This window comes from Carassius gibelio, chromosome A6, assembly GCF_023724105.1.
Source record: "Carassius gibelio isolate Cgi1373 ecotype wild population from Czech Republic chromosome A6, carGib1.2-hapl.c, whole genome shotgun sequence".
Classification (NCBI taxonomy): Eukaryota; Metazoa; Chordata; class Actinopteri; order Cypriniformes; family Cyprinidae; genus Carassius; species Carassius gibelio.
The window spans coordinates 17,975,884-17,995,069 of NC_068376.1; the positions used below are offsets into that span (position 1 = coordinate 17,975,884).

General features: G+C 36.4%; 1 protein-coding gene across 2 annotated transcripts in view; it reads right to left on the reverse strand.

The window, feature by feature from the left end:
* Positions 1–19,186, reverse strand: part of LOC128015587 (nucleoside diphosphate kinase 7) — a 31,568-nt gene that overhangs the window by 1,898 nt on the left and 10,484 nt on the right. The window contains exons 8-11 of one of the 2 annotated variants that reach the window (XM_052599531.1): positions 15,506–15,570; positions 14,633–14,701; positions 12,520–12,621; positions 11,540–12,263 (exon numbers count right to left, since the gene is read on the reverse strand). In XM_052599531.1, coding sequence (XP_052455491.1) covers positions 12,228–12,263; positions 12,520–12,621; positions 14,633–14,701; positions 15,506–15,570 — 272 coding nt within the window. In that variant the 3' untranslated portion in view covers positions 11,540–12,227. Of the gene's footprint in view, positions 1–11,539; positions 12,264–12,519; positions 12,622–14,632; positions 14,702–15,505; positions 15,571–19,186 lie in introns of those variants that run through there. The other variant, XM_052599530.1, reaches the window with a different exon arrangement.

The following is a 19,186-nucleotide window of genomic DNA, read 5'->3' on the forward strand; positions in this document are numbered from 1 at the left end:
AATGTGGAAGTTCAATCTGTAGTTTTTACAAAAGCCTAAAAATCTGTCATTTTGTATTATCCAGTGGACTTTTTCTGAAAAATAAACCAGGATATCAGAGTGCAGGTAACGTGGAGAGAAAGAGTCCAAATTGTTTGCTTACATACACTACCAACACTGCAACTATAATTAACCTTCTGTAATAATAAAATCTCCATACTCATCGGGAAGAAGGAGGCGGGAACCGGCGCACAATCAAAAATCACTTTAATTATTCAAAATAAATACAAAACATAAATAAAAAGCAAACACATAAAATAATGTCCCAGGCCTGGTCCTCTCTCGTCCTTCACTATAGTCGCTCCAGTTTTATATCCTTCCATCTCCTACGTGGGATCTCCAATCACTACACCTGGCCTCACTCCTCGTTCCCACGCCTCTTGGCCCCGCCCCACTCGCCACACCTTCATTTAACCAGGCAAGTCACTTGAGAAAACTAATTCTTATTTACAACAATGGACTGGCAATGCAAAGCTGGTTGAAAACTGATAAAAATCCAGCATTATCCAGCAACTTGTTTTCAAAGAGTGAGACACAGTATCAAAATAATGATAAGTTTATCTGTGTTGAACAGAATTGAAATATCAGCGCATTTCAAATGAAAACAGTTTTAAGTTAATTCAGAATCGTGATTTTTTGAGTGAAACCCAACCTGCTGTGTTATTTTCTCTGCTCAAGCTCATCTCAACCTGAAATGAACACCAGGCTGGCAAAGAACAGGCTGCTCAGCATTCTGGGCATACTGTCATCTAGCAACAAAAAAAACCTGCAAAACGGTAGCAGAGGAATACAAGGCATATCAAAGTCTCACATTTAGAACTACAGACACAAGCAACAATATATATAATATGGTATAAGCGATCATCTTTACAAAGGTGCACAAATGTTCAAACAAATACTCTTCCTCAGCCATTACAGCTTTACAGAAGTTCAAGGGGTCTTGGCCGAGTGTACTTTGAGTTTATATTTGACTGCCCTTTCAGCAGAATGTTGGACTAAAACCAGGTCTTGACTTTAATTCACGCTCACATGTGCTTCTCATTCAGAGCTCAGCTAGCTAAGGCTAAAATGGAACTGGATGAAATGAAATGTTCCCGAGGACACAAACCCCGGCGGCTCTCCTAATCTCTACCAGTAGGAAATTTAACTCCCATTCGTCGCCCATGAGGGATGAGTTATCTACATGTAAATAAACTGGGTTTCCTTAGCCACTCCCATTTTGATCTCTGGATTTCCATTCCAGTGGCCTGGAACTCGCGGAGGACCACACAGTTCAAACAAGGAGGGAGCATTAAGCGACCACACATTGTCATGAGAGAAAGTCTGAGGCAAAATTAGTGTTTTGCTTTCAATAAAGAGCGCTGTCTGTAACATATGATTTCCTTTCTTAAGCTTTGGCGTATTTAGAGAGTAATTATCCTCATCTCATAAACTTAGAAAAGGAACACAAAAACAATGAAATGTTTCCTTTCTTAAGTTTTATCTAGATCCAATGTCTTATTTTGATTACCTTCAGACGAGACAGAGAATCTGATGTCATGGACACAAGTACAGTATAAAGACATTAGCACGCTTCATTCGGTTCTTAGTAATGAGGCACATCCTCTTTTGATCAAACAGATGACTAACACACATCTCGGAGGATTGCTTTATTTTTTAATTATGAACAGTTTGTGTAGGCAATACTGGCAGAAATCTAAACGTCAGCAAGAGAAAAAAACATTAAAAATGCAAATGGAACAGGGTGCTGGTACAGCAATAAGAAAAAGAAAAAAAGTAGTTTATCATCATTTGACCTCTCATTGCCTCGTTTGCACATGGAATTCTTTAAGGAATCGTGTCTAAATCAACACGTTTGTATGACTGAGATATCCATGTTGGTGATATCCATTTCTGACGGCTGCAGTCTGACCTCAACATCATAGAGTGTGTGTGTTGGTATTCTAAATAGTGCCGTTGCCAGACACACTGCAGACCACACAGAACATAAAGTAAATGTCAATAAAAACCCACTGATGTAACACTACTGTATATTTAGACTGAGTACAAAGATGGTTACCTCACAAACCCTCCTCTCGCTGTTCACTGATAAAATAGGCCCGTTTCCAGCGGCACGTCCCAGTGCTAGAGCAGAGTATATGGATATCTGTTCTCTCACACTAAAAAAGACTCTCAGGGCCATTTCAAAGTATTTGGCAATCATCACAAAGTAATGAAAACTAAAATAACTCTACTTTAGAAAGACTAATTTACAATAGATGGGTTAATAAACGAGCAGAAGATTCCTTCCACTGAAGAGGTCATTTTGTAATCCCAACCATGGCAAGATGGGCCTTTCTAGACCAATCACCAATAACTGAACATTTCAAACCAAGCCCTGTCTCTATAAAGTCATTAACCATAACACCACATTGTTTAAAATTAGGGCCGGGATATTTTTTTCTGTAACTAATTAATCTTAATTAACGCGTTATTTTTTGTGTAATTAATTAATCTTAATTAACGCGTTATTTTTTGTGTAATTAATTAATCTCAATTAACGCGTTAAAGTCCCGGCCCTTTTTAAAATACCAAACCTCATGTAAAATAGCATAAAATAGATTTGATTTTGGCCTCTTAAAGGTTTTTCTGATGGTAACCTTTAGTCCCAAATGAGTGATTTAGGACCTTGAGAATTAATGACGTCACAATTTTGTGCCTTCGAACAAAACAGTTCACCTCAGGTGGTGGCAAGGGAAATCTAATTAGCATACTTGGCATCATTTAAATAAGAAGCATCAAGTAAATGGCAAGGAACAAAGTCACCATTTGTTTAAAGATGCAGTCGTATTTACCTTTCTTCTGCAATTTTTTATGGGCGAAATCCAGGCATTTCAACAGGAATTCATGTGATCTGGGATTTCGTGAGAGGGCGAAAGATATCCCCATGCAGATTTTGCAGTGGGCTCAAGTTGACCAATAAAAGGCTGCTTGGTTTGAAAGTGACTTTTGATGGCATGACAACAAAGGCTACATTGCTAAACTAGAGTGAATGTAGGACAAAAAGTTTATGTGGTGATATAAACTATTTATTTGCGAATAATGAAATTTTCAATAGGCAAAAATGATCAACAACAAACCAAAACAAGCTTTCCTATCGTTAGAAAACAGAGGGAGTAGCTCTGAGCTCATTTGGTGGCAGATGATGAGGCAGTTCCAGTTCAGTCCCGGTCACATGGCTCACTCACTCCCTGTTCCTGGTGCCGTTCTGATGTAAGATGGCCTTAATTAAGCAGCGATCGATGCTGTGGGACGACACTGGAGCTTCCCAAGGGAGCCGCACCATGGTAACTACAGGTCTCCATGGCCCTGCCTTTATGGTCACATGCTTTTAGCAGCACCAACTGACATCACAATTAAACTCTAATAACTTATTCATTTCCTTAGTTTACAACAGGAAATGTACACGGGCAGATACTGTTAGAGAGCTATTTATTCTGCTATAAGCCACTTATAATGCTAATGAAACAAAATCTCAAGCAGGAGATAGAATAGAAAAATTCAATTATAATTCCAAATAAAATATACATCAGAAACTGATGGCTAATTTATGAAAAATCTCATTTTCATTTTAATATTCAAAACCTTACATTTAAAAGAACCAATTATATTTTTCATAGAGCCATGACGTATTTATGTACTCTTGAATGCACATCAGCTGGACCAGCCCTGAGAAATAATGTTTTCTTTGCAAGAGTTGAACACAATTTAGGATAAAAGCAGCGTGGGACTCTGACTATGTAAAAAATACTAGCGCTCAAATAAATGCTGATTTTTTTCATTTCTGTATATCAAAGAATCCTGAAAAACATGTATCATGGTTTCCACAAAAATATTAAGTAGCACAACAATTTTCAACATTTATAATACAAAATGTTTTTTGAGCACCAAATCAGCCTATCAGAAGGATTTCTGGAGGATCATGTGACACTGGAGCCTGGAGTAATGGCTGCTGAACATTCAGCTTTGCTTTTACAGAAGTCTTACAGACCCCCAAACTACTGAACGTTAGTAAAAAGCAACTGCTCTCACTAGAAACACTATGGCCTTTCTGAACAACATTTTGCCTGAACATTAGAGAACCATCTAAAGCACATTCATTATTTGTACTTGAGTGACTCATGCCTTGTCAAATACCTTAATACCCAGGAAAAACCTCATTGTTACTAATTGCCTTTGCTCTTTATTTGCAGGCTATGACATGTTGGCCCTTCAAATTTCTCACAGACAGATCTAACAAGACTGTACAGAAGACAAGTGAGACAACAGTGTCTATTGTGCTTTGTTTCTCTGAGTGGAAGGCAACACAGGCCTTGACTAACACAGAGCAATACTAGAACAAGCACACTAGATTACTAACATCCTATCAAACTGAACATTCAAAAATAATTCACACACTTGACCTACACTGTAGTGCTGTATTAAAGACATAATTCTGCCTCCAGAAACCATTGTGTTTTTTGATATGATTGGAGGACATGAATAAACAAAATGCTCTAGGAGCATGTGCACTTGTCTAAAGCACAAACATTGTGTCCAGACATCTAATCCTTTATCTTATCACCATTCTCTGTGACAAATTGGGCATGGTTACATTCCCACTGTATAGGTTTACTATGTTACAATTAAGTTACCTTCATTTCCAGGTGGAGGTTCTGTTACAGCATTTTGGCATCTGGAGCTGAAAGCCAGTCAGTCATTGACAGGGATTCAGCTGAACTTTGTCAGTTGATACGATCTGTCGGCACAATACATTATTCATGAACTCCAACACCATATGAGACTTAAGCAAAACTGAGAAAACAGGATCTCAGCGCGTTCTCAAACAGATAACAAAAGGCTAATTTCTTCTATAAACTTGGACAAAAGTCAGCTTTGAACCTTATCAAGTTCAAACAGACACATACAGAATGTAAATTAAGGCAGGAAGGCAGCCAATAACAGCAGGTATTTACACAGGAACCAGTGAATTTATTCTTTTGTGAGGCTGGTCTGTTCTAATGAAACAGCAGAATACAGTTTCACACATTCAGACAACCTTGCAGCATGTTCAAGGAAGTTTTATCTAAAAAGACACTGTTTCCTTGTGTACACATACACTTAAGTCAGAGAATCTGGTTACACTGAACAATACTATCATAACAAGCAGGAATAAGAAGGGGAAGAACTCTTAATGCCAACAAGATCCACCATTATGAATTTTTCAGTACTTTCAGTACACACATATCCCCTTGCTCTTCTTCACCTCTATCAGCTTGATAAAGTGATCTGTAACATCAAGGAACTGGAAAGAAGCACAGTGTTCCACAACTGATATAATTCCTGAAAACCAACAACACTAAATTACAGATAGAGGAGAATACAGTGTTCAGAAAACACATCCTTAAAAAAAACTTGAGTAAAATACCTAAACATGTACCTAGAAGTGAGACTGTTCTCAAAACTAGAGGGTGACAATGAAAATCACCAAAGCTGGGGGCCAAGTGTCATTTATGGCTAGTGTTAAATCCCGTAGGGTGCATTGTTGAGGGAAAGGATAATGTCTCACTATAATAGTCTGATTTATCCAAATTATTTGTAGCATACAAACTGCATATTAGGGACTCACCAGTATAAAAAATATGGCTGATAGCTGACAACCATTAACATAAGCTTTACGTTGAAAATTAATAAATGGCCAATAATAAAATTCTACACTAATTTATCTAAATACATTACAAATTAAACATTTTTTTTAGTCATTTTAAATGCTGCAAGTTGATTTAGACATCCTAAAAACCTAATATGCAATAAGAAAAATGGATTCTCATTTTGAGATTTGCCAAAGATTACATTTAACCATGTGATTAAATTACTGTTTTTTTAAAAACAACAACTTTAAAGTTAGGATAGGCAATGTTTTTCATAAACATTTTTGCTATACTGGTTGAAAACACTTCACATACCGATAGCAATCAATAATTAAAGTGTTAAAGAGTCTCAGGACCATAAAATCTTTATCAGTCTGAATTAAATGATATTACTATACCTGCTTGTTTACTTATATACTTGCATAATTCCACACAACCGATAGCGAGAGTTTGGGGCATAGATGATGGGTAATTGGCTGGTGTGGAAAAATACATTCATTTTTCATTGCAGAAGTCCAAGCCAAAAGACTTACCAAAATACACAGAGACAGACAATGGGTAAAACAATGTAGGAATTTGATGCAATGTTTGAGTTTCAGTCCAGTCAATGAACTTGCAGAGTTTCTTCTTGACAGGTAAGCTAAACTTCAAGTTAAAAGTATTTCTAATATGTGAAACAATATATTGAATGAAGTCTATTTTTTCCTGTTGAGACATGCTTTCATTTTTATAGACCCATAAGAGATTTGTTTGCCATGTTTGAATTGGGAGTGACATGAAAAGATGTTTGAAAATATACCTTTTTTTTTTAAGTTCTGCTATGTGACACTAGCAGTGTAGAGACTGCATATTTCAGCTTTCAGGTGGGCGTTAGATGATGGGAAATTAATGGAAGAGGAATAAGAGATTATTTTGAAAACAAGATTATGACAATTAGATCCGAGATTGCTAATTGTAATTTGGAGTCTTCCATTGCTCTGCTATGTTTACCCATTTTGAGCCAGTATCTTTGTTGTCACTAGGTGCGTTTAAATGGACACTTTTTGCTTCCATCGGAATGAATTCATTCTGATTGACAAATCCGAACGTAGTGTTTACATGAACGGTAAATAAAGTGATCGGGCTGATGTGCGCGTTTACATGTCACAAGCTTCTGATCGGATTTACTCTTTTGAGTTTCCGCTGCTGTTTTACAAAGCACACGTTATATTTATCTACTTCGGGTCTTAATTAGGCAACGACCAGCACATGAACTGTTGTGCTGCTTAACTTTAATTTAGCGGAAAAAAAAAAGTAGTAAAATTGTCTCTTCCCGCACTCAAAACTAGTCGTCTGTTGATGAGGGTCTTAAACGAGGACTGGTGGGATGTGGTCGTGTTCCACTTCACATACGTGGAGTGAAAGGGGAGATTTATAATTACAGGACACTTATTGTGACTTTTTTTTCACCAGGAAGAACACCTCGTTCTGCGTGTCATACGTCATTACGCTACTTCTACGTCACTGCACATGTGCAGTACTTTCCTGTTTCAGTTTTTCAATATGATCAAACGTTTACATGTCCTCTCGCTCGGATTACAAAAGGGATAAACCACCCCTTACAATCCGACCGAAATTTTTGTCGGATCGAGCCAATTCAATCCGATTGACGTGTTTACATGTGACATTTTTATTCTGATTGTGCTTCTAGTCCTATTACGATCGGTTAAGAAGGGTCCATGTAAACGCAGCTACTGACTGAGACAGTAGGCCGGATGAAACCCACCAACTGTCCTCTGCATAGTATTCCATCATGGTTGTTTAAAAAGGTCTTTGATATTACTGGCCTGAGCACCGTTGATACCGTTGTCACTGAAACATCCTGTGGTGCAACCACTTCTTAAAAAGCCAAATTTTGATCATTCTCTTCTGTCCAATTTTAGACCGATTTCAAAAGTAAATTTTGTATCTAAGGTTTAAAAGAAAATCGAAAAGAAAAATTATTGGATCAAAATGCTGCGTTTCACTCCAGCTTTAAAGCTTACCACAGTATTGAGTCTGCATTGTTAAAAGTTCTTAATGATATTTGATTATTAAGTGATTCTGGTTACTCTTTGGTTCTTATGCTCTTAGATCTCACTGCAGCTTTTGATACAATTGTTAATGGGATTCTTGTTTCCTTGAAGTGGCAGGTATTCAGGGTAACATTCTTAAGTGGTTTAGATCATTCCTATCGAATAGAAGTTTCTCTGTCAATTCAGGTCAGATATTTTCATCTTCTCTTCCACTGATGTGTGGTGTTCTGCAAGGATCCATTCTTGCCCCTATTTCCTTTCTTTATACAATTTACCTTTATGGAAAAATCATGTAAATGCTCTGAACTCCCTTGTGAATTGTTTAAAGGAGGTTAAAGCCTGGATGTCAGCGGACTTCTTAAATTTTAATGAGAGTAAGGCAAAACTTGTTAGGTTTGGAGGTCCTAATGCGCCTGAACCGTCAAATTTAGGTGAATTGACTCCTTTTTGTAAACCTGAGGTCAAAAATCTATGGGCATTATTCGATAATACCCTCAAATTCGATAAACAGATTGATTAATTTGTTAAATCAGGTTTTTTTTCCATTTACGGTTAGTGGCGAAGGTTAAAACATTTCTTTCTTTTAAAGACTATGAGAAGGTGATCTATGCCTTTGTGTTTGCGAAGCTTGATTATTGCAATTCTTTGAATGTGGATGTTTGTCAAATGACACTAAATCATTTGCAATGATTATAGAATGCTGTCCCTAGGCTTTTGATGTGGACTCACAAGTGGGATCTCATGGACCTTCCCATTTCAGTATTTGGTAAGGCTTTACATTACACTAGAGTATTTTCAACAGTGGGGAAACCACTGGAGGTCACCAGGCAAGGGAGGTTGGTGAAGAATGCTGAATCTAGACTAACTAAAGACTAAAGTCATCAAAAACTGACCTCTCCCACTAAATCTACCATATGCATCTCCCAACTCTGCAGCAGATGTCAGAAGAAGCCGACTTGCGCTCAGGAAACTTTAGGATGCTATGTCAATATCTCACAAAACTTTACACATTCCAACTTGAATTAAATGTAATTTCTTTCGGCTGAAATGAAAGAAAAACACGCCTGCCTTCAGACTCAAACAGTGATGAAGAAAACGTATCCTCTCCTTATGAACTACAACTAATGCTTCACAAACAATTCTGATTGTTTTATCCTAATATCCGGCTTTCAAATCAATTTTGACATTTTGTATTTTGATTTGGCCTTTAATGTTACCTGCAATATTATCTTAAGGACTGTTAAACTAACCCAATACACAAAGGATGAATGTTCGGGTGTGTTGACATTAGATGCATGTAATCATAACAAGATTTCTTCCATTACTATCAATAAAGCTGTCTACACTGGGAGCTTTGATGACCACCTTCAGTTGACGGACCCTCTGTAGCTACTCTGAAGAATGAAGCACACTGGAATGACTGTTCAGTGAAGTCCTTGCAGTTAGTATGCCAGCGCAAAAATAGAGAAGTGTAAATGTAACACTTTTGTAGGCAAGATGTGTTGAAATACAGCTCGAGTCATAGCACGATGACACCGCCCATTTCGTCCACTTCCTCCTAATGTACTAGTGTTGTTGTTATTAACTAAAGCTTAAAATAAAACAATGAATTTAAATTAAATGAAAACTTTAAATCATTTTCTTTAATTGAAATAAAGCTGAAATAAAATAGAAATACTAAATGATAAACTTAAAATTAAAACAAAATGTAAAAACACTGCCTTGACAAATAACTGCAAAGTTTAAGTTTGATTAAATAAGTTTTAAACAATTACTACAACTGAAATAAAAATAGATTAAAGCTAAATACGAACAACTAATAAAAAAAAAACACAAATATTAAACCAAAATGAAAATGAAAAAAGATATTAAAAATATAAATAAGAACTATATAAATAATATTAAAATATCACTATAACATATATTTTAAATAAAAAGGCAACAAGATACAGTATGTACTACATACCCTGTTATTAGCTGTGCTATAATTTAGCTTAAATGACCAAATTCGTTCTAAACACTACTACAAAGCTTTATAAATATATAAATGGATGTAAAAGGTGGTTCAACACACGGTTGTGTTGTATATGTGTTTAGCGTAATTCAGTGAATGGAAAGTGATAGATGGTAACCCCCTCATTTATGCACAGTGTTTACGGTACAATATCTAGACCATTCTATCTCCCCAAAACACACATAATAACTATGTTTTACACATAATACTGGCATTGTTTATAAACCACAGATATGCAGCCACAGATCCAGGACAAAAGCAGGGGAAAGCAGGAGAACATGTCAAAACAAAGAGCATGAGTTAAAAGAACTCGTGTGATATAAAATAATGAAGTATTGCTGTTGTGACCAGACAATGCAGATATACAGCCTGTCAGAGTGTTTAAAAACCAACCACACACTCTCACGCTCTCTTTGTCTCTCTCTCTCTTTCCCTCCGTGCCATGTGAGTGTGTGTGAACGAGAGGGTGGGGAGGACTCAGGGTGGGGTTACCAAATGAGAAGTGTGGAGTTCTTTCCGGAACCCATGATTGAGCAATCCAGTTTGACCTTGTAAAGATCACAACACAGCAGCCGTGTTTTGCATATCAAAACCACTTGTATCAAAGAACACAAATATCTAGTGGGCGAGAATCAACTCGTGTAAGGCATAAACTGTGAAAGATTTTGTCATTAGAAACATTTCATGTCATATCACCCATATGTCCAATCTCTTGAGTAATAAAGCAATAACAGCACGACAGTTTACTGGAGGTCCAATCCGATCTAGTAACTATTTTACGAGGTGGTGAATTTGTACGATTTGTTTGAAAACATTACATTTAAAAAAAAAAAAAACCTAAGTCCACCTCTAAGCCTTACTCCTAAACCTAAGTGGGAAGTAAGCAGATTGTATTCAAATCTACAAATAATGTCATCCTAATTCAGAAGAATTAGCCACAAATTTGCCAAAGCGTAAAATACATTCGAACTGCCATTAGAGTGTGTTAGGAGTTCTCAGTGGATGATTTGACTCACCATAACTACTAAAAAAGAAAAAGCATCCCTAAATTACCCACTGGATTTTCTTCTATATACCATGGTCTGTCTAAATACTCAATTCTGATTCGTTGGAAGGTGTGTGTTAAAATCATTTAATGCACAGGTAGTTCCAGTCGGTTTAATCATTGCACTGCCTTTTGATGGGTGTTATAATTTGCATTGAATCATTAATTTGTGATGGCACATATATTAAAGAGCTTGCCATCTGCTTATGTCACAGCAATTAACCATGATTTGCTACTTTTATCGCATACAATTTTTGATATACCTATTCTGGAGTAACTATTAAACTATTATTTGTATATTTCATTATAAAATGTAATAAGTATCATTATTAATTATTTTAATTTAAATTAAATTCATATTTAATTATTTACAACTTGAATTAAAAATGATTTTATTTTAATAATAATACTTTATTACATTTCAAATGTGTATATCTGCTAAAAGATAATTTTGTTAAAAGGACAGTTCACCTAAAAATGCTACCAGAATACTTTTTGTGTGCAAAGAAACCAACAACTTTATTCAATGATTTCTTCTCTTCCGTGTTAGTCTTCGTCATTCATTCACAGCAGTACCACAACGCATGCATGTGCATTCCTCTGCTTCATGATTCTAGGTCAGAACGCCGGCTCCAGTCAGCACACGCATGCGTGGCACTCTCATGAAGGCATCAAAGATTTTTTTTTTTTGCTTCGTTTTTTTTTTGCTCACAAAAGGTTGAACCACTGATGTCACATAGACTATTTTAAAGATGTCCTTACTACCTTTCTGGGTCTTGAACGTGGTAGTTCCATTGCTGTCTATATGCAGGGTCAGAAAGATTAGATTTTTCCAAAAATTTCTTAATCTGTATTCTGAAGATGAACGAAGGTCTTACGAGTTTGTAACATGAAGGCAAGTAATTAATGACAGAATTTTAATTATTGGGTGAACTACACCTTTAATTTTTTTTAACTCAATGAGTACATATACAAAACCTATAAAGCTAAGAAACATAGAATAAAAGTCACAGTGTTTTAATTTTAATTTGATCGGGTCCTTAAACGAAAGACTAAACTCTAGAGCCTTTAGTTCACTGTCTTAACCATCACAGGAAACCAACTGGACCATAAGAAAGCGCCACACTGAAAATGACAAAGTCCACATTTTTAACAAACCTTTTGGTACTTTGTGTAAGGCTGATAAATCCCAGACCAAGTACTCCAAGGAGCAAGAATTAGAATTCTTATCTAATGGTTCATCATGACTGCTATCTGCAATTTACAAGCTATCCCTGGCAGAAGTAGAAATCTGCTGGCAGAATGGTCATCATGGAACATGAGTGGGCAGACTAATCTTTCATACAAGATGAAACCTTCATGGTGGTGTACATTTCGACTTTCTGATGCAGACACAAAGCAGGTTTTTATCCGGGGAGGGCAAATGATATGCCTTCAGAGCGCTACAGATTACAAGATACATAAAGTAAAAGAGGTCACTAGGTCCAAGAGACTGAATGACCATTGAGTTTCTGTTACAACTTTCATAAAACCTTGAGATGATAATGAGGTTGTAAGCTCATAAACATACAGTATATACATAGAGAACTGCAATTATTAATGCTAAGCTTTTGGGTTTACACACATAGTTTAAACTTTATTTTCGGAACCCCCTAGGAAATAAGTATTATAACAAGACTGTATCATCTTGTTACTCACAGGGTCTGCAGGTCCACAGAACTCCCGAAAGGTTCTGGGTGCGTCGGTAGCATGGATCTCCAGGGCCATGCAAGGTCCAGAACAAAGTTCATCCACCATATTCTGCAACACAAGCAGTCAAGAGTTAACAATTTCCCTCAGTCTACCTGCACTGCCTGTACCAGTGAAAGAGCTTTTTATCTGAACAGACTTTAGAAAGAAATTGGAGCAGCTGGAGGACTCAAGTTACCAGTGTGCCTCTTAATAAATATATAAATGAAAGGATGTCAAAGCAAACAATTGCTGCTATTGTTCTTGGAACAGGTTATTAACCAACGAGACTAGTTCTCATTCTGTTAATCTGATTTGATGAGTTGGGCTCTGTGATTGGTCTGTATAATTTTGTGAAGTATTAGAATTCTGGGATGAATGTGAAGTGCCCACTAAGCATAGACCACTAAACAGTCCATGAGCCACTTCCACATTTAGTTCCTGTGTCCACAATGGCAGCTTTTTAGTTTTAGATTTCAAAAAGAATAATAAGCACTGAGGAAGTTGAAGTTATGACATATACAAAACAAAAGCTGCAAACACTGCATAACTACTAAATTACCATGATAAACCATCTGTAATGGGGTAACTCTTAAAGATAAAGGTTCCAAAAACGGGGTTTTCAAAGCAATACCATGGAAGAACAATTTTGGGTTCCCAAAAGAACCTTTCAGTTCTAAAAATGAGCCATTTTTCTTACGAGTGAGGAACATTTGAATAATCTAAAGAATCTTTTCCCACAACAAAGTACATTTTGTGCAATAAAAAGGTTATGACACCATATATGCCAATAAAGAACCTTTATTTTTAAGAATGTAGTCTATCATTAAACAATGAAGTTAGAGGAGTTAAAGAGCTTCCCCATTTTACCCCAAATATCTAGTGTGCATTTAACCACAACTTCTGTGACCCAATATGAGCAATGTGCTGTTATAAGGAAATGACAATGACATGATGCAATGATAACAGGGAACATATATCTGACTCTGAGTATTTGAATGCAATTCATTTTATGTTCTTACAAGGTTTATGCTTAGTCAGTAATATATTTTAGGTCACTTTAAAATTATTACCAAAGCCTTTGCCACATATTACATAATAAGAGGATGAGTCAGTGAGTGATGACATGGAAAATAAATCATGCAATATTGGGAAGATCACTGCTCACTATTTTACAATTCCACAGAAACTTCAAAAAAGTCTAAAAGCCATATTTGAAGAGAGAAAAAGGACTTGAAGAAGGAAAACAGACCTGTGGAATTGCAGTTTGTACTGAACTGTAAAGTATCACGATAAGATTTGCCTCTGGCTTTAATGGCCCTCAACTGAAAATGGCTCATGTTTGGTTTAAAAGACTTGTGCAGATGCTATCAGAATAAACGATTGCTATTCGACTAAAATTTTAAGACAAGAAAGCAATTTATGGATGCTTATTAGCCAACAGGAATGTGAAGGTTGTTCCAGTGAACCAAAATTCCATGTACTGTGATGTAACACTGTGTTCAAAACAGGGAAACTGCCATAAGGTGAGTATTCATATATATTTATATGCCCAGTCTGTGCTTTGATAGAGAGGTTTGCAGGAGACGGGTGCACATGCAGTTACGACATTGCACTCAAAACTTTGGCAACTACGCCTTGTTCTCTAAATGAGTAATTAAACAACTGGAATCACATGTGAGATAGAAAATGAAGAAACTGAACTTCTTTGTAAGGACCCCTGTATTGACTATACTATATAGTGGCCATAACAAATAAGGGATTTATTAATACTTTTGGCCCACTTTATATTGGTTGTCTTGAACTACTTATCCACTTACATCAAAAAAGATAAATTGTTAGGTACAATGAATGTACTTACTGTATTCATGTGTTATTGCAAAACACTTTTGCTGCTGCTGAGTTGGGATAGGGTTAAGGGTAGATACAGGTTTAGTTGAACTATCAACAAGCATCTAAGGGCATTGTATCAAATTATTAATTTAATGTTAGTACATATTAATTAAAGACACGTAAGTGGGTACATGCTTTTCTTAGTGGACCAATTGAAACCAGAGAAGAGAGTGGACCAACATATACTTACAGTGTACTCAGCTACGACCCCTTTATAAACCTCTAAAAACTCCTCAGCATTCACTCGATCCATGTTGAACTGTAATAACGGAAAAGCAAGACAAAATCTGATTAGTCAATAAAAACAAACAGAACACTTACAGGGACATTATTACTTTTATAAATGAGTAAATATAGTAAAAAACAAAACAAATTCAAGAAGTAACATTATATGACAATATAATATATAATATGATTTCATCATTCAGGACAAAACAACAATCAATGTATTAATCAATTTTGACTGCAAAATGACCCTTTTAAGTGGGTTATCCAACACACTAGGGATAAAATCTCCAGGCCAATTTCAACACACTATTTTCTCTGTCTGATATTATTTTTATAAGTTAGCTCTGGACATACATGATTTCTAATAGTAACAAAACCTATATTGATCTGCTCTAGCCCAGGGGCATCCTCTGTACACTATTTTCATCAGGGTCATGTGACAAAGCTGCAGCCCTGTAATTGGTCAGCAAAGGACTCATTTGGAGACGTAGGAAGCAACTGATCTAGTCACAGTTTGCAAGGTCAAGTTACATCAAAGGGAAAACATAACTGTGTTTGCCCTTGGTTCATAGAGAGTCTATTTGTACTTTTCTTAGCTTACTATAAGTTTGATAATATGATATTTTAAAGAAAGGTGGTCTAATATGCATAAAATGTGCATATCTTCCTTTAAAAATTGTAATTATTTGAACTTTATTATTTGAACATACTGTTTGATTGTTAATAAAAGTATTGATATTATATGTAAGCGTCATCCAATTGTAAAGTTTAACTTTACTAGGCACATTATTGGCTAAAAATGGAAATATGATTTAAATTAAACTAAAATACATACCATTTGCAGGGCAGATATCTCAAATCCATTTTCTATAATTGACTTAAGGATCTTTCCCGTCAACACTGAAAAAACACACACAAAAAAAAACATTTTGAATGAAAGATGCTCATTTAAAACTAACTGGCTTGAACGCAATCCTACATTTTTACAAATATCTCTTTAAATCATATAAAGAACGGTAATTGTAAGAATGAACGACACAACAAAACTAATTTTCGGTATTTTAAACCATTTAGGCTACAGTGGATGTATATATTGAGGTTTTTTGGGTCCAGCAAAGTATAGTTCAGGGTATAATCACATGCTTTTGGATATAACTTGCACTTCTAAGATCCGACTAATCATTAGATGGAAGTCTACTGATTAAGGTTTTTAGATGCTAACACAAAGGTTTCAAGTTCAATAGCAAGTAGCAGTGACCCAAGAACTCATGTGATCCTGTTCTATCAACTATCCGCTCTTGCTCTAGGGTGACTGTCCCTGTAGTTAACCAACTGTATGTTGCATTGGCTGCATCAGTTAAGTGGCAAGTAAGACTTTTAATCTTCTGTTTCACCGATACGATCAGGCAGAGTTAAAGGCCGTCAAACAGTTCACAAGATTGTAAAGGGGAGATTTCAAAGGAGAGATAACATTTCACACAGATGGGGAAAAAAGGTTTTACATATAATGCCGCCTCCTCTTGGAATTACCTACAGGATACCCTAAAGCTTACCACGTTACCGTCTCTAAAGCCCCTTTCACACTGCCATTCCGGCAAATACAGGGGTAAAGTGTTCCTGCAATTGTTCCCTGGTCGCTAGATTTTGCACTTTCACACTGCCAGTGATGACCCGGGATATGTGCGTGCTTTCACACACAACCCTTGAAGATCCCGTAACGACACGTGACATCAGCGCGTGACGTGTAATGTACGAGTCGAAAACATTAGGCACGTTATACTTTCACTGAAGCAAGCAAACGATCTCGGCGTCAGCGCGGAAAGTGAGGAACTAACTGATCTCTGCTTCATTACAGTTTGCACATATGTTTTCATTGCGAACGTTGATCTTCCTTCAAAACAGCCAGTAAAAGAGTCGCGCGATAACGCGCGTCATCACTTCGACACGGAATTAGATCTGGCTTTTGTTCACACAGCGCTCGTCCCGGGTCAAACCCCGCAATGTTACTAGGTCCCCGACCCGGGTTCAATTCGGTAATCAATCCCGGGACGTGGTTGCTTTCACACAGAAGGCGACCCGGCAATGTTCCGGAAATATTGCGGGTCCGACGTGCAGTGTGAAAGGGGCTTTAATGAGTTTAAGCTACTTTTAACAACTTACATGTTTTATCCTTTGGTAAATTGCTGTTGTGATTTCTGAGTGTGCTTTTTATGTTTTTGTTATATTGTATAATTGTATGCTTTTACTATTTGTTGCTGCCTTCTTGGCCAGGTCACTCTCGTAAAAGAGATTTTAATCTCAATGAGTTTTAACCTGGTTAAAGAAAAGAACTGAACTGGACTGAATTTCTAAGTCTGCTCCTTTGGACTGAGTGCTGAGAGATTTTATTAATAAAGGGAACAGCGGGGAATTAGCACTAATTTACTGGTTTGTGGTTTCAATTTCAGTACAAAACAAACTGTGCATTATGTTTCCAAAGCACCTATATTTAATCAATCAGTGCATGTAGAATGTTTCAGGCAATATTATTTTTTTCATTTTGCCCACAATTCAGTTGCAATGCTGTTAAATAAGTTCACAGCTCTGACACAAAGCAATTAAATTTGCAGTGTTTTTTCTCTCTCGTATATTTAAGAGATTTCAGTTGTACTTCAAAAGCTGAAAAGGGCAAGGACAGACAAACCTGTTTATCATTTCCATATTTAATGCTGTACCACACAGAGCGTAAATGCCATAGGACAGATCATTTCCCCATGCACTGTAGTAACTGCCCTAGAGAATCTTCACACACCCTAACCCTCCCTCAGCACCACTGGTGACCCTGAGGTTCCAATTCAGACAGCAGCTTCCAGACACAGTCTGCCCTGTTACTAGGCAATGGTATCAGAGCTGCCTGGCAACACATTTGTCTATTCCAGTCATGAGCTAGTTCAAAACAAATCACACTGCTTTCTATAAGCTAAAATATTTCAGTAAAAAAAAAAAAAAGGATTAATTGGAAGACATTTAAAAATGTTTAAATCTTTGTATTGTTAAAGTTCCTTTGGCCAGTAGTTTTGAAAGGAAGTCAAATCTGCTTTGAATATCTAACTGGACTTTTACAGATGCTTCCAGCTACAACTAACTTTAGCATTATGGATTTTGGACCATATGACGTGAATCTCAGAATACATTAATGAGCAGTGTCCAAAGTTTAAGCCATTTCACACTGAAAGTAACATGACCTTGATGACAACATTAACTTTCTAGAGAAACTCACTTTACACCGCATACTAGGTTGATCATTAAATGAACAGAGAAAGCTGCCAGGTAAAAATGCACTACATCTCTGTGATATGACCCTAATCCTGGACAATAGGTTGGAGTAAATCATTACCCATTAATTATGGCATGCTGCTTGCTGGAGTATACGGCAGGCGTAGACAATTCACAGAAACATGACATTTAGCTTACCTACAGCTACAGTATGCAGTGCAGTCACAATGCATGCTACATATACCAAAACAAAGTCACACAGGACATCATTTTTTTTTTTTTTTTTTTTTTTTTATAAATTAATGCTTCTATTCAGCAAGGATGTATTAAATTGATTAAAAGTGAAGAGTAAGACACATAAAAATAATAATTAAAAAAATGAAACCGAATAAATACTATTCTTATAAACGTTTTCTTCATCAAAGAATCCAGAGGGGGAAAAATGTTTGCACAGTTTTCACACAAATATGAAGTAGCTCAAACGATGTCAACGTCAATAAAAATAAGAAATATTCTTGAGCAACAAATCAGCATATTAGAATCATTTCTGAAGAATCATGTGGCACTGAAGCTGTGCAATCCCAGGTATTAATTACATTTTAAAATATATTAAAATATTTACATTGTATTAATACTTCATAATATTACCATTTGTATTATACATTTGGTCAAATAAATGCATTCTTTGTGAGCATAAAAGACTTCAAGAACATAAAAAAATAATCTTAATGACCTGTAGAACTTTTCCCTCCAAACTTCTGAACTGTAGAATAAACAATAAAATGCACAATATATTGTATATGTTTTTAGTTTGTTGCAGTCCTGCTGCTAATATTCTTGAGGCTCAGGACATTATTAACAAGGGGTAATGATGACGGCTCTGTGACGACAAATGTAAAACATACAAATGACCACTCCGATCTTACGCAAAGTGAAACTATAGTTTTGAGTGAAAATACAGTTGAGGGATGTGAACAGTGAACAACATGCTATTATAGTCTATAATCCAAAAGTAATGTTGTACCAAGCCACATGACTATCCTGAAAAAATAAACAAAGCGGCTGCCACATAATCGGTCTAATTACAGTCACGTAGCAGCTCTCTCAGCGGGGACTTTCATAACTGCCTATTTTTATTTACTCCTTTTGCAAACCTGGTGGGCTCTAGATCTCCAATGAAAAGGTAATCAGGGCTGAAATCCTCTTTAAATCACTGGTTGCCAGCTCTTTTTATGGAGAGCAGACACACTGCAGGAGGTTG